The 16,392-nt window shown below is 38.5% G+C and overlaps 1 protein-coding gene across 5 annotated transcripts in view; it reads right to left on the bottom strand.

Annotated features, from left to right (window-relative positions):
- LOC103478352 (CUB and sushi domain-containing protein 3-like) overlaps positions 1-16,392 on the bottom strand; it is a 245,173-nt gene that overhangs the window by 12,308 nt on the left and 216,473 nt on the right. For all 5 annotated transcript variants that reach the window (XM_008432116.3, XM_081597601.1, XM_017309426.2 and 2 more), the window contains 4 exons: positions 14,774-14,947; positions 7,284-7,457; positions 6,729-6,802; positions 5,236-5,347 (listed from right to left, as the gene is read on the bottom strand). In XM_008432116.3, coding sequence (XP_008430338.2) covers positions 5,236-5,347; positions 6,729-6,802; positions 7,284-7,457; positions 14,774-14,947 — 534 coding nt within the window. The remainder of the gene's footprint in view (positions 1-5,235; positions 5,348-6,728; positions 6,803-7,283; positions 7,458-14,773; positions 14,948-16,392) is intronic.

Genomic DNA, 16,392 nt, shown 5'->3' on the forward strand with positions numbered 1-16,392 from the left:
TACATTTTGTGTCAAAGTATTCTTTTATTCAGTACATTATATGCTAACTTTTTTTTTCTTTCCTTTTTCCTGAGTTAACAGCTCACATCAAATATGACAAAATCTTTTATTCTTTTAGAGGAAAACAGCTTTGGCTGAAGGCAAATCTTGACAAGTTGAATTAGCTGCCTTTTCAAAACACAGCCCTTTTATAGACCATATTAAACAAGTTCATTTTCTCTCAAGTGGATTTTTGTCTAGTTTAATGTTTTCCAACAACAACTCTCTCAACCAAATGAAACCATATGCAAATCACCCCAACTGGAAGAACACTGCAGGCTTGAACATTCAGGCTTCGGGCCATCAACAATAATGTGAAAATAGTGAAATAATTTTGATGCTTGCAAGTGAAAGTGCATGCTGCCAGCTGTCAAATGGGAGACAGCTGCACAGTACCAAATCGGTCCTTCATGGCATTTTAATGACATTAGTGGAAATAGGATGCGGAAGGAATGCCAGGATGAAACGCAATTTCTAGACTTTGTGGAAGAGGATTGTGACTCGAAAAGCGCTCTTGCTGGATATTACTCTAGTGCTAGCTAGCAACATAATGGATGTTTGGCCATTTGTGGAGACGTCGCATTCATACTTTAGCAATCAGGTGTTTGCAAGTAAAAGTTGGCAAACCAGACATCTAATTCATCATAAAAATTGTTTTCAAAAGGATGAGCGTACTTTAGAACAATTGTTTAATTTTCATGTAAAAGATGGTACAGTGCCAATAAAAAGTTAGTTCCCACCCCAAACCTCTGTGATGTTTTACACCAGTGGTCCCCAAACTTTTTCCTGTGAGGGTCACATAACTTTTCCCTTCTCTGGTGGGGGGCCAGAGTCAGTTTGTAACAGAAAAAGTGTTACACGTTTATCACCTGCGCTGCCGGAAATTGTTGACGGGGGGTGGGAGGGGAGGCGTTTCACGATTGATTTTTACCCAGAAAGCACATGGGCAAAAACCGTTAGTGAAACGGTCACTGGGACTGACTAGTATATGTTTCATTGAGGGAAACTTCACAAAGAGGACCCTCGGTTTGAATCCCACCCAAGGCTTTTCTGCATAGAGCTCGTATATTCCCCTGAGGGCTCCTCCAAGCGGTTAGGCATCCTGGAGTCCAAAAAAATAAATGTTAGGTTGATAGATCTAAATTGACCTAGGGTTGGAATGTGTGCATGAATTGTTGTTTGCCCAGTGTGTCTCTGATGTCCTGCCTTGGACCGAGAACCTCCAGGGTGCACCCCAATCCTCACCTAATGACTGCTTTACACAGGCAATTCTGAATATTCTGCTTCAGGATTTTGTTGCTAAAGCAAAAATCACGGTTGCATAAATCGCAGCAAGTTATCCAAGCCATGAAACTGCAAAGCAGCCCCAGTCCATCAGACTGCCACCGCAATGCGCAACTGTTGCCATTATGTTCAATTTCTGAAACTCTGTTGGTTTTTGTGGCAGACACAATAGGACTAACACATTTCAAAATGTTCAGCTTGTATCTCGTTAGGCCAAAGAATATTTTACCCAAGGTTTTGGGGATCATCAAGGCCCTTTTTTTATTGGCTAATGTGAGATGTTTAATGTGTTTCTTCAGCTCAATAGTGATTTTCACCTTGGAACTTTACATTATGAAACTTTCATCCAGTCTTTCTATTGTTGTTGAATCATGAATGCAAACCTAGCCTAAAGTAAGTGAGGCCTACAGAGTTTTATATGTTCTTTTCTGACCCTCTGGAAGACTGGTTGATATGACTTCAACAGTTATTTTAGTAAGCCAGACGCTCCTGGGAAAGTTCATCAGTCTTCCATGTTTTGTGACTAATGGTTCTCATTGTGGTCCGCTGGCACCCAAAGCCTTAGAAATAGCTTTATAATCCATGTGTCAGTGAGGTTGGTTTACTGGTGCTCTTGAATTTCTTTAAATTGAGGCAAAATGTGTTGCTCCTTCAGTTTTCATGTTGTCAGATTAATTTGATCTAAGTAATTTCTTTGTCATGATACAACAAGAGGAACAATTATGTCTTCATACAGGCCAGGTTGGTTTGGGTTTCTTCCCACCTCTAATTAATGAATGATAATTAGTAGTTTGCAATTACTGAAGTTATTGTCTTCTGATGTCAAAATTTGCTTAATAATCTGAAACATTTTGTGACACAAACAAAGCAAAACCAAAGGAAATATATTACTTTTCATAGAACTGCACTGAAATTTCTCAAGCAGTGGCAGTAGAATCTAGAGAAGATGAAATTCATTTTTATCTAATAATTTCAGCAGTAACAATGACAAGACAAGGGCAGAGGAAAAAATCAATACATTGTCAAGCCACTACATGTGATGGAGGAATGCTAGAGAGCAGCTCCAGGGGTGCTTCATTTAAGATGACAGATATACCTAGCAACAATCTGCACCTGCCAAGCACAGAAGCCCAAACATAAAGTCTAGAACCTGGAAACATTAAGTCTTATTGATCTATTTATATATGTCAAGGTAGGCACTTACTGTTGCTTTTAAGGGATGCAAGTTAAAAGTGTCAATCAAAATCTCCATCATTTATTGCAGTTCAATGTACCAATTACCTGAAAGAAATGCTCAAAATCCTTGGGGAATCAAGTGTTTTTATTTTTTCAAATAAAAACACTTGAGCACAAATGTGAAATGCAATATACTAAGTCTAAAAAACATACTTTTTCAGATGAGACAATCAAACTGGTTTGACTTTTTGATGTCCATTTTGAGGTGCAAGCATTAAGATACGGCTGCTGTAATACAAGCTCCTAAATCAACATAAGTTGGATCTTGATTTGTATTTCCATAATAATGAGGGTGCTATTACCTTGCACAACCTTTGCCCTGGAGGATATAAAGAGAAATGGTGTTCAACAACTTCAAAGTGATGGTAAGAGGCTTCCATTTCAAAGGTTCAGATTTTAAATTTAGGTTCAGTAATTTATGTTCCATTTTACTCCTGTGTTATAGCGCGTTCCCTTAAAAGAGAAAAAAGAAAGACAATTCAGTCCTCAGGCACAGTATCTCTCGCACAGACTCGAGCCACTTCAACCAGTAATAGATCTTAGCAAAAGTGAAAGAAGACTGTCTTCACCTCGTCTCTGCACAAAAATCCAACTCCTAATATAGTTGTTTAAACTTCTAAACTCACAGGATGCTGGTTTTCTGGTTAGATTGAAACCTCCGATAGGTTTATTTCGGCATTTTACCTGGATTTAAATGGAGACAAATTTGCTCTGACTGCTGCTTAATTTGAAGAGCTCATCACATCTTAGCAGTAGATGCCATTAAGGTGTCAGGAGTTGCTCGGCCTCCTGAATCATTCAAAGAGGAGTATGATGACAGGGTCAACGTTTAATAAAAAAAAAAAAAAAAAAGTGGAGGAGAAATGAGCTATGATCTGTCAAGTGAAAGGCTGACAAACAAGTTTTTTTTTGCATTTCTCTTTACTCAATCTAAAAATAATAAAAGCTGTGGAGATTATGAAATGTTTATATAGTATAATTACATCTGACCTCGGACACGGAAGATGTACATTTGGTTGTCAAAAAGTTTTTTAAATAATATTTATACACTATGAATCTACATTTTAGATTTGCTCCATAGTTTAATATAATAACAGTTTAATATATATATATATATATATATATATATATATATATAAAACTGTTATTATATTATATTTGCATTAATCTGTTTGTGTTTCTCCCTGTCACTTTGCTGCTGTTACACAGAAATGTCCCTATTGTGGGACAATAAAGAATATTTCTATTCTATTCTAAGCAGAAAGAGCGAATAAGAAAAGAACAAATTGTAAAAGTGGCAGTTTTCCATCAGTTTATGCTACAAACTTTTAAAGTTTAAAGTACAAGTGTGAAGAGCTGAGAATAGACCAAACTGAAATAATTTTCCTCCTATATTAGTATATAGCTTTCATGAAGCCCTCAATTGCTGCTAGACACTAAAATGCTGCAAAGTATCAACCAAAAACACAACTAAATGAGAAGGGATGGCAAATTTATCACACCTCAAGAAGGCATTAAGACACGAAGAAAACCTCAGTCCTTGGAAGATTGAAAACTTTTTTCTAGAATACTAGGCTTTATCTGTTTTCCAGTATATGTACAAGACCTCAATCCCATCTGCATGGCTATATCGTAAGTAAGGTACATTAAAAGAGTATTAGAAACAACTATAAGCGTAACATGCTTTAATAGTCTAGCATCTAGAATCACATCATCTAAAATGAATCTGAAATTGAACCAATATGTTGTAAAAAGACCATATAGTAAGTATAGGAATTCAGTGGAGGGATGTGATAATACAAAGTATTAGCCTCAGCTGGCTCTACCCAATAAACCGGTCAGTGGGTTTATGCACAATAAAAAGGCAGCAAGCAAAAATGAAAGGTTTCACAATCCCTCTGAAACTTCCTCTTATTTCAATAAAACACACACAGAGATACTTTAAAAGTCTCACTGCAAGATAAAACCGACTTTTGTTTTTTTGCCACATATTGCTCAGGACACCTTGGAACAAGAGATAATGTATCACATGGGGAAACTTTCACGTTGATAACTTTGAATGCCTCAATTGTTTTTGTCCATTTACATATGCAAGGAAAGTAGGCACATCATCAGCAGGAAGGTTATGTCCGTCTATCCTATCAGTCTGTCTCTCTGTCTGTGTTGAATGGTAACACTACAAGTGGTTGCTAAAGGACAATTTTGGTTCAATTTGAGATGAAAAAGCTCAAGAAAAAGTGCTTTAGCAGAAAGGGATCTCACAGAAATACCGAATTACACCACAACTTGGAGAACCACTTATCTTGGCAAAGTGAATAGGATAAACTGCACGGCCCTGGCGCGATGCTGGTCGACAGTTCAGCTTGTTCAAACAGAATGACAGTAATCTTGGCCAACACTTCAGTCTCAGAATGATGACAGGTTGATTGAGGTACGAGAAGCAATCTACTGGAAGGTCCCGGGTTAGGTGAGGACTGAGCGAATGAGAGAACTTGGCGTTGACAGAGGAATGGGGAGGGCGAGGAGGTGAAGGGCAGAGCACGAGAGTAAGGAGACCCTCTGAGTAACCAGCGGCGCAGATAAACAGTGTGAAGAAAGACTGAAGGGGCTGGAGACAAACAACAACAGGAGAAGCGATCTAAAGATATGGTGAGAGCATAAAGAGCGAGCACTTACGGACACAGGTAGGTTGGATCCCGGTCCAGGTAAGATCCGGCAAACACAGCCGTGTTGTGGAGCCTTGCAGTATGTGTCCCTGTTGGCACTGGAAGTCTACTCTGCTCCCCACCTGGCCACAAACAGACAACACACAGAGAAGGAATCAATACCCTGATGCAAATGCCAATAAGCTCCCAGCTTCAAATCTAAAGAGCTTGGAAATAATACTGAACACTAAATGTTTCTTTTCTCCTTAGTAATGATTATCTGTAGAGTGTTGTGGTAAAAGGGAGAATTATTCTGAAGCTGATGTCCTATTTTGTTTGTTTGTTTGTTTGTTTTGCTTTGTTTTGTTTTCTTATCTGATACGGAGAGTAGAAGAGCTTGTCTGTTTTCTAGAGTTTAAATAATTTTGTTTATATTTTCAGTAGCCATTCCAGTCCACTCCTTAAAGACAGCACGAAGACAGATTATTCTCATTTGGAAAGTGTCAAAGATGTGGGTAAAAGTTGCTCGGTAATGCAGAACGATGCAAGACTGCACACCATTACAAGCACTAATCGGTGTAAGCTGCTCCTGCCTTTATTGTGACACTGTTCATATCAGGGATTCTGCTGAATTTTGTGAAGAAATTGTTTACACTTAACTTGCGACACTTGGAAAACAAAAGTGTGCAAATAGAGTGAAATACGTAGAGTGAGAACCTGCAGGGGAGGCGTCAAGCACACAAATATTATAATGTAGATTTTTGTGACAATTAAAATTTTAGTTTCTTGTCTCATGCAAATCTTAAAACTACAGACATTTAAAAGTACGATTTTACTGTAATGTTTGTGAAAAATGAAGAACAGTCTCAACTGTTGTAGAGATTAATGAGGATCCTTAAATAAACAAATTTACATAGCACTAATATCGAGGAAAGTTGGGAAATCACACTAAATGTATATCTGTTATCACCTGAAAAGCATACGTACAAATTTTCTCAAAAAATGCAGTAATATGTTATTATATAAATTGTGGGTTCGACCCATAACTCCATCAGAATCTGTCCATTTCCAGAAGATCCTCAGAGTAAACACAAAAATGAGGTGAGCTTTATAACTTTTTCACCCTATCTTCACTGTATATCGCTTTCACAGTAGAGAAAATAGGCATCCTTCTGTAAAAACAAAGTCTAAAGTTGAGCCAAAGTTGTAAAGGAACCTAAGGTTTATGTGTTTCCATCCCTGCCGAGGAGTGCTGACAGAGCTACCAGCCAAAGTGTTGCCTACAGTGTCTTGTTGAACGATGTTTTGAAATGTTAGAAGATTCATAGACCGAACTGCCAATATTTCAGCCTTCAGATGGCTGGAAATCAAGTTGTTAGGCCATACTAAAAAAAAAATTAAACTTTAGTATTGCCAATTGTGGCTAGTCTTTTCCCATACTATTTTTTTTTCTTTTGCATTCATCTGAAAAGATTAAGTGCATAAAGATGTCACTAAATTAGGTTTTTCTCCCCGTCATCTTACCTTGAAACCTGTAGAGTAATTCATGAAGCCATACTCAGGTATTCCTGGGTTTTCACATGTGCTTCTCGTAGGCTCTGCAACAAGAAACCATTGTGGCGATAAGGGATTGCAAGGGAGCAAAGCGGACAGTGTGACAGAAAGAAAAAGATTGATAATCAAAAAGTCATTTTTCTCAGGAGTGGCTTGTACAGGCAGACAGTACCTGAAGAGGCTTGCAAACGTGAGCAGAATAATCTAGGAATGATTTATTTCTTTCACAATGAATTTTGAGTCTCTGAAATTTGTTGTAAAAAAATACTAATTTGGCTATTATCTGAATATGATGAAACTTCTCTCCACCATTTAAGTCAAACACAAAAACATGCGAACGTACTGCCAACGGACAACATCAAAACCATCCGTCATGAATTAAGATTTGAGCCGATGGGCATCTCACTGTGTGTTGCTCTTGTGCAAAAATATTTAATGGTTATTAATTTAAGTCATAATAAAAATGAGCAGATTTTTATTACAAACAAAAACGACATATGACCATTTTGTGAAGAAATGCAATACCTATACACCGAGGCTGAGAACCACTCCAAGTACCGTCCTCCTGGCAAATGCGTGTTGTCGCTCCAACAAGCACATAGGGGGCGCTGCAACTGAATGTCACCTCTGACTTGAATATGAAGCTGCGTCCTTCTCGCCGTCCTTTGGAAGGCACGCCAGGATCTCCACAGAACTTGGCTGCAGGTACAAAGTGATGTCGTAGATGTGTAAAGACAAAGGGAAACAGGAAGAGGAAGTGATGTTTGAGCTCTTCATCACTACACCTCTCTGAGCAAACTGGTCCGTTTCAATAAATAAGAATCCTGTTGAGAAGGTAATGTGTTTCAGTAATTCAATTCAAAAAGTAAATCTCACACTTAGTCTTGTCGTAATAAGCAATAAATCAATTAATTGCATGATAAATTAAAACAAACAATAATTTCCATTTGCGTTATTTATTGTTTTTACCCTTTTCTCTTTCTTTTCTTTCCACAAAAAACTGGATGAAAAATGTCTTGTCTTTCAGTTCTTTGGTCTTAACTAACCCTATTTCTAAAGGACTATTTTGCTCACAGAGACTTCATCATTTTATTTGAAATTTTGTTTATAAGAGTCTTCCAGTTACAGAGTTAAATGTTCACTAGAATTTATTAATCTTTGAGAATTAGTTGTTGCATTTCTATACCATTACCGAAATGAAGAAATGAAAATGATCTCAAAAGATCAATATTGTCTTTACTGACAATTTACTGTCCAGCAAAATTTGTTATTGTGACAGACCTACTCGTTCTATAGACTCATTAAATACATAGTAATACGTGTCATGAATTTAAATCTTGTTTTGATGATAATTATGACTGATATTACCCAAAAATTAGCTTCACAGAAAATTGTGATAGATAAATAAAGGGACATCTAAAATTCAAATGTAGGCTGCTTTTTATACTGGTCTGAAAACTGTGGGATGTGAACTCAGGGTTTAATCCTTTTGCATTAATTACTCCATCAATGTGGTGTGGCGTAGCTCCTCAGAGGGGTTTCGATCAGATCACTATTCTGGCCAATCAAGCAAAGTGGTACTATGGCCCTGAAACCACTTATTGGCGCTACAGGCAGTGTGGATGGGACCAAAGCCTGCTGGAAAATGAAACCTGCATCTCTTTTAGGTTTATCAGCATTAAATGCTCCAAAATTTCCCAATATTTCAGACTGGGCTGACTTTGCATTTTAGAAAACTGTAACTACACATGGCAGTGAATGAAGATTTTTCTTTCACAATTTTAGTAAGACTACAAATGAATTGTTAATTGTGGATAATTTTCTACCATATTTTTTCTTTCCACTTAACTTTCAACTAATATCCCTAGATCAATCACTTGATGGGCTTTTTTATACCATTGACCATTTGTGGCTAACCTTGTTATAGAGGATGCTAGTGACTGTTAGCATGAGAACCATCAATTCGCCACTGCCCCACTTAAAAAGTGGGTGACAGGTCTTTTCTGAGGAAGAATATTAAGAAAACTATAAGTGTTTTTTTTTCATTTACTCTCCTTACATTAGTTTTTGTTGTTTTGTTTTTTACATCCACTAATTGAACAAGGTGAAACACATGTACGATGCAGACTATATTAAATACTACTCCCCTGAGGAACACGGGGACGACGAGAGAATACATGATCCATACAGGATCAACACATAAATTGTCAAGTTGCCAAGTAATGAAGATAATCAGCTGGTGGGGTTATCATGTGTCCAGATGCACAGGTGCACAATTTGCACCGGTGAGCCTCTCCCAGTTCTGGTGCTTCACTGTGATGAGGAAGTGAACCTCACTGTAATACACCTTGTTCACTTCAGCACCACCCATATCTGTGAATGTGACCTCAGTGTTGCTTTCTCTGCGATAACTCCAGACATTGAAAACAAGCCAAAAACATGGTAATTTTTCTAATCAATTCATGCACATTCAGGATTATGATGTTAGTTTTGAACAAAGCGCTGTCTAAGATTTTTCACAGCTCAATATTTTTTTCAGAATTGCGCTACTGATAGGTAATCAGAAGAAAACATAATTTTGTGAACCTGAAATGTTTTTAAATTGGACCTTGTTCTCATTCAGTTTTTACATTTTTTGGAAAAAACTGATACTGAAGAAACAGGTTGTCTTTCAACAGCGGTTATAGTTTCAGTGAACTGAAGCTACACAATTTTTTTAGGTTAACAGGCTTAATGCTGACTGCGCTGGCTGTTATGTCAACCTTGATCAACTCCTGAATAAGTCTCAGCTCCTCAGTGAGGGGTGATGGTGAGTCCCGAACCCTGATTAGTTAAGAACCTCAGGCCTTTTTCTGAATTTAACGTTGATGTTTCCCACCTTGTTCTCCATATAACTGCAGACAGTGACTGAATGGAGAGGCTTTAATTAAGAAATAATAAACTGTGTGGGCTTCTGCTGTAGCTACACATGATCAGAGACCAAGTACCTACACTGGTTTCACTCAGCTAAGAGCTTTGCTCTCTTTTTATCCCATTTATATAATTGTAACAATAACCATCTTCCCATATGATTTGGAATGTCTTCAAAGAGGAAATTATTCAAGTTGCTTTGACGTTAAAGGGGTTGTAGAAAGTCCGTTTTGACAAATGTGGGCAGATACGTGGACATCCTTGTCGCGGGATGAATTGTGCACGTCTAATCACTTTTGTTTCCAGCAATCAGTCTCATCGGCGAGTAGTTACAGTAGGTGTATGGATATTCATCTTGGGAGCATAGAGGGAGCTGAGGAAGGTCATGGCTCTAAATTTCAGATCAAAATAATTAGCAAGTGAAATATTAATTTCTCTGAAGGGGCCTAGGGGTTAACTCAACTGAAACCATTTACTGCCGCTCTTGTCTCTAAGCCTCTTGTATGACATTGCTTTTTTAATGGGACTCTAGCTATGGCCTCAGCAGAAGAATCCTGATGGATTTCCACTGCTCCTCTGTCAATTTATTGCTTATAGACATCCAATAAAAGTAGCTAAAATAGTTTAGGCTGAATGGGTTTGATGGTAGGACAAGTGAGCCACCCTCTGGCCTTCCAAATGCCTCTTTCTATTCATCCCCCTTATTTTATCCATCCATCACTCCCCAATGACCCCAGTGATCAGTATATGTTGCTTGTTAGCCGTCGGTGGTTCTGATATGCTTGGTGCATGTGGGAGAGAGAGCAGAGGGGAGGGAGAGAGTCAAAGCATCCAGTCACGCAGCTAGAGCACTGCAGGATCAAGCTAATAATGAGGCAGCTGCTCCTCCAAACCTGACATGTGCTGCTGCATGGAGGTCTGCTGACAGAGATAAGTTCCTCCTTGCATTCTTCCTACAACTCATGAACTAACAGGTTCTCCCCACAACCAATTCGTGATACCGCCGATATCTAGGAAGAGAGATTAAAATCCACACAGTGCAAGAATGGCTGGATAAACTTTAAACTGAAAATATCTCAAACGTCTTCTCATCCGGCACAATGTGCTCCCTTGGAAAATTAATATCGAAGCAGTAAGACCCTGCCTTGTGCTTCAAGTCCCAAGTCTGACCGGTTTTTCTGGGATGGCGAGAGAAATATGCAAACCTCTGGACAGATCTGAAAACAATTCTTGTCCCATCTCAAATGGCACCGTAAAGCTTAGTATTCTGTTCGTATTTCTTGGAGCGTTGACAATGCAGGCCAAACAGGTGACATGCACATCAGTCATAAACTTCAAGCCACAGGAAAATAATGTTCTGTTTTATGGATATATAAGAAAAATGGCCCCAAGCCAAACCAAGCTCAGCATATTTAATGTGCCAGTGTGTATGCGTGTACGAATGTGTGTAGAAAGAGTGAGATGGAGACACGTCAAACTTTTCTCTCTCTCTCTCTGCTGCCTCTCCTCTTCCTTGATGAATTATCAATGCTTTGAAGTCATCAGTATGCAGAGGCCAGATTCACAGATTCAAAGTTGGGATCACAGACTTATCCCTGCAGACAACTAAAAACTGGCGTTCTCAAACACTGAGTTTAGCTCTTCCCTGTGTGCTGGTAGGAGCATGAACATGCATCTTAATCCTGTTTGGCTGCAAATTCCGAGTAAAGATTTGTGTTTGCAGAATCTCACAGTTTTGCTGAGCTGTATGCGCTGAGGTGAAAATGAATTACAATCATAAGTGAAACACTCGGTGATGCAGGCTTGTTATGCGAGGCATGAGCGCGAAAGAAAAAAAGCAAAGCTGCGACTTTAAAAATAATTTTTTGCTCAAACAGAAACATCGATAAACTCGACAGGTTAAATTTTCTGGCAAAAACCTTCAATATAAAATGAAAATCTTATCTTAAACTAAGATTTACATTAATATAACTTTCCAACTATTTCATAGTTCATATCCATTACTTGTGGAAGTTTATGCTAAGTCCAGAATCTAAAAAATATTTTACCTCAGTGCCTTTGAAGGCTTTCCCTGACAAATGTATGTGTTTATAATGGAACAAAAAATGCACAGAGTACAGTCATTATACACAGCCTGCATTAATAACAAGGATTTAGCTTGCCTCCATTCTTTACCTGAGACTGGTGCAGATGGTGCTTTACTGACATTCCTAATGCATAGAAAATAACCTCGTCCACACCACACATAATCAGCATTTTATATCCCCGTGTTCACCGCTTCCCATTCTTGTGTATTTTGCTTGTGCAAAACCAAAGTGATTCATCACCTCTTTGCCACATTAAGCATGCAGCAGAGGAGTCAAGTTCTTTACAGAAACTTGGTTACTGAGCACAGTGATATTTAATGTGTAGTCAGTCATTTTGTGTCAGCTGGGAACAACTGTCAAAACCTGCATCTGTGTTATTACCGGTGCAGCTATTAAATGTAATTATCGGGTTAAAAAACAGTTCTGTGCTCAGACGCACTAAGCGGCAGACAGGAGCAGAAAAAGGTTGCTTGCTCACATCACCGCAGGAGGTTGTTCAGAAGGTGCTCATGTGGAAAAATGATTGCAGTGTGTTGAGGGATGTCACTGCTCATCATAATTGAGGTGGACAGTGTCTGGACATGGTATATTTACCAAGTGGAAACTTATCCATTATATGACCAGATGACAAGTTTGGCTAAAGCAGGCAAGAGAACAGACACCTGGGCAGCTGAATGTAAACACAAGGCTTTTCTAAAGGACAAGTCTGGACATCAGTAACTCGGATTGGACAAAATAATATATTAATCAGACAAAGCATTGCGCTGTAAGCTGCAGTGTTCACCTTCACAGCTCTTCAGCTACTTATAACAGAAGAACCACAAATTTTAGCTAATTTTATTAAGAGTTGATGTTGTAGATGGTGCACAAGTCCAGACCTGCAACTTTTAGATGAACCCTTTACCAAACAAACTTGAGTGATAAGATAGAAATGCAGTAACTTGTTTCAGAGGAGAGATTTGTTTCAGACAAAGATTATTTTATATTTACATCTCCCTCTGACAGTAAAGGGTTCAGCCAGTGGCAGCTCTGCACCTGCAAGATTCATTTGTACTGTTGATCCTGAGGGAGCCGGTCTGGTTCTGGTTGAGAAGGGACAATGGGACTCAGCACTGGGACTGGGAAGGCGCCAACAGAGGCACCTGATACTTGTTAGGAATATGTGCTTTCACGGCTCTCTGAAAGTTTTCAGTAACACCAGAAACTGTTCAGGGTTGCCTTGTGTTTAGCACCTATATATTATCAAATCAACTTGGACCATTTCCTACTCTCTTTCATCAATAACTTTGTGTGTGTGTGTGTGTGTGTTTCTTAAATAGGGCAGGTCTGTGGAGTGTAATACAATTAGTTGTCCTGGCTATAGTTACCTCTACTACTTTGCTTTGGACTACCACATAAAATCCAACTAACAGGCTCAACTTTGCTGCCAAAACATAACAAATCTAAAATGGTATCCATTTTTTTCCCCAAAGCACCATACATGAGCAAATTGCTACATACTGTAAGGTATAGTGTGTCTAGCTGCTGTGCAACAACAAGAGCAATCTGTTATCTGTGTCTTAAAAGCTCCCTCATGGGAATGTGTTCGCTTCTCTGGATACACCAACATTCATCAGCTTCTGTCACAGTCTGACACTTTTTGATTTGTTGTTATTTAATGACAGCTACTGGAAAACAACAAAACTGTTTACCTCACCGTCTTCATCTGAAAGTCAAACTACTGTAACTCATTAAGCCATACAGTATTAGTTAACTCTATGCGATATCAAAACTAAATTCACATTTTCTTTAAGTCTCTTTACTGCTGTGAATTTGACATGAAAAAACAACGGACAGCCCCCAACTGCAGCTCACGCTGTGATGCCCGAGTCATTAAAGAAAACATCTTGATGTTGTTCGTGTTTAGATAAGTGAGATTTCATTTGTGATCAACATTCAAGAGTCCTAACGCTGAGAGAAACAAACGCATGTAAGTGCTTTACCACTTAACATTTCACTTCTTTGCGACACATTGCATGACTGATTCAGATGGCAGTGAGACACCGTTTGAGCAGTCATGCATAACTGAGGTTATTAGTACACTTGCAAAGACATCCCTGAGAAGATATTAATGGAGTAGGGAGAATAAGAAAATTCAGTCATGAGTCTGCTCAGATCATCATCTCCATCAACACTGCAGCTCTCACCCTGAGGGTAGAGGGCAACTCACTTCTTTTTAATCTACATATAAATTAGAGAATTTACTCTATGTAGTAATGACAAAATGTTCACTTTTTGCTACGAACATTTGTGAATTCATATATGCTTTAGCATATCAAAAACTTGCTTAAAAAACATATGAAAACAAAGACAGAGCAACACGAAAAATGCGCATTTCTGGCTTTTAGATTCCTTTGAAATTACAGCTTAGCTTAGTCAGCTTGTCCTCTAGCTTCATATCTGACTTATATTTATTATTCATGGATTACAACACTTTCCTTAATTAGAAAAACAAATCATTGAAAATTGCAAGCAGTTTAAAGTGTGCTTATAAAAAGGTATGCGATGCTAAAGCAATGACTGAGATAAGCAACACAATATATTAAAAATGCAAGAGCTGTGTACTGCTGACGAGGGACAAATAAAAATGTTACCTTCTATGTCAAAAATTCCCAAGTGACAAATGAAGAACAGAATGTCTTTTGCTGACTGAACTTCTGTAGTCCTGATTTCACTTCTTTATGACAAAAAGAAAGGTTGGTAATTTCGGTCAAACGCAGTACACAAGGTGAAACACCGTCCTTTTCTTTTTTAGTACTTTTATCATATATATGGAACTGTGAGTTCCATGTTTATGAAGGAATACAAACAGTTTGTTTTTTTTCTGACTGAGTTCAACTAAATGGAGAAAAAAAAACACATTTTCAGGCAGAATTCCTACTCACACACTCTCAATCTATACACAAAGAAATGTCTTCTGCAAATTTCTGTAATTACTGTCATAACTAGCCTGTTAGGAGGTAGAAAAGATCAACTTACGCAAGCACTGAGGCAGGTCTCCGCTCCACATGCCATTTCCTGTGCAGGTAAGCACAGCAGGGAAGGAGAGTTCATACCCAGGTAGGCAGCCATAGCTTACACTGGACCCCCACTCCAGGACGGAGCCCTCCAGCAGCCCGTTTGGGATGGACGGTGGAGTAGGACAGGTCACCACTGTGAAAACAGTCAGCACACACTTACAGGCTTGTCAAAGAATGATTAATAGAAATGTAGCATCCCGTAATGTAACAAAAGCAAGCATAATGGTCTTTGTTCATTTAAATACAACAACAATAAAAAGAAGAAAAACTTGCCAAGAATGCAGTAATGTTTTTTAGCCAATAGTGTAATGACAATAATAACAATCTGCCAAAAAGCAACCAAACCATAATTACCAAATGGACTTCATTGCTAATTATAATAATAATAATAATAATAATAATAATAGTAATTACTAATAGTAATTACTATTATTATTATTATTATTATTATTATTATTATTATTATTATTATATTGTGTACAACAAACAATTCTAGATAGATAAGGAATATTGTAGGAACATGAATGAATATAATCACTAGGAACGATGGACATGTGTTATGACCTGGCCTGGTAAAAACCAGCCTATTGTACTACTCGTTGCTACGTACAGATGGTCAGCTAGTGAAAAAAATTGCTTCCTAGACATGTGAACTCTTTTGCAATTTTACATTTTATCCAATCACTAACGTTTGTTTGTGATGTATGTAATGTGCCAGTTCGAAGCCTACCGGAAATTGCCTGCGCTGTAAACAACCTGTGACGGAGGGGCCGTCACGAGCCGGGACTTAATTATGAGTCCATGTCAGCAGGCGAGCACGCCCGCACACACATACACAATCGCTAACTTACTTCAGCAGGCGAGCACGCCCGCACACACATACACAATCGCTAACTTACTTCTGTTGCAGCTTAAACTGACGCGGTTTGCCGTGGGTGCACACGCGGTGTTCCTGCTTCGGTTAGCATATCCATCTTAACCTGTTTTCAGTTCCAAACATTTTCCCGGTTCTGTTTCAAGCAGGGTTATTTCTGGATTGTGGAGCGCCAGAAGAGAGTCAGGTGATGACGTAGGGATGTCGTCAGAATGTATTGAGTGTATTCTATTAATATTATTATTATTATTATTATTTTGTATCCTTAAAGAGTTAATTTGAGTTAGAAGTAATTGTTTTGTTGTTCGGTCTTTCTGTGGGCGGAGCCTGTGGCGTTAAAAGCGGGGCTCTGCGCCACACAGGGAGTCAGACTGTGGCTTGACTCCTGACAAGTCACATGGAAGGTGATGGACTCTTTCATTGAAGGTACTGTTTGTCTGTTTTTAACCTGCCTTGGACAATCAACGTCATTGTTCGCAACGTTTTCTGTTCACTGATTACTGGATCAGTAGAGTTTCTACCAGAGGAATCCAAGTAATTGGGAGGAAGACCAGATTGAGCTGTAGGCGAAATTTGAATCGAATCGAGTGGAATAGCAAAGAAAGGCAAAGGCCAAGCTAGCTGTTACCCATTTTGTATTCAAAAACTGTGCAAAATCTGCAAAAAGTGCCCTACTTCCAAGAAATTCAGCATATTTATATATT

This window comes from Poecilia reticulata, chromosome 16 (genome assembly GCF_904066995.2).
Source record: "Poecilia reticulata chromosome 16, P_reticulata-male-v2, whole genome shotgun sequence".
Taxonomy (NCBI): domain Eukaryota; kingdom Metazoa; phylum Chordata; class Actinopteri; order Cyprinodontiformes; family Poeciliidae; genus Poecilia; species Poecilia reticulata.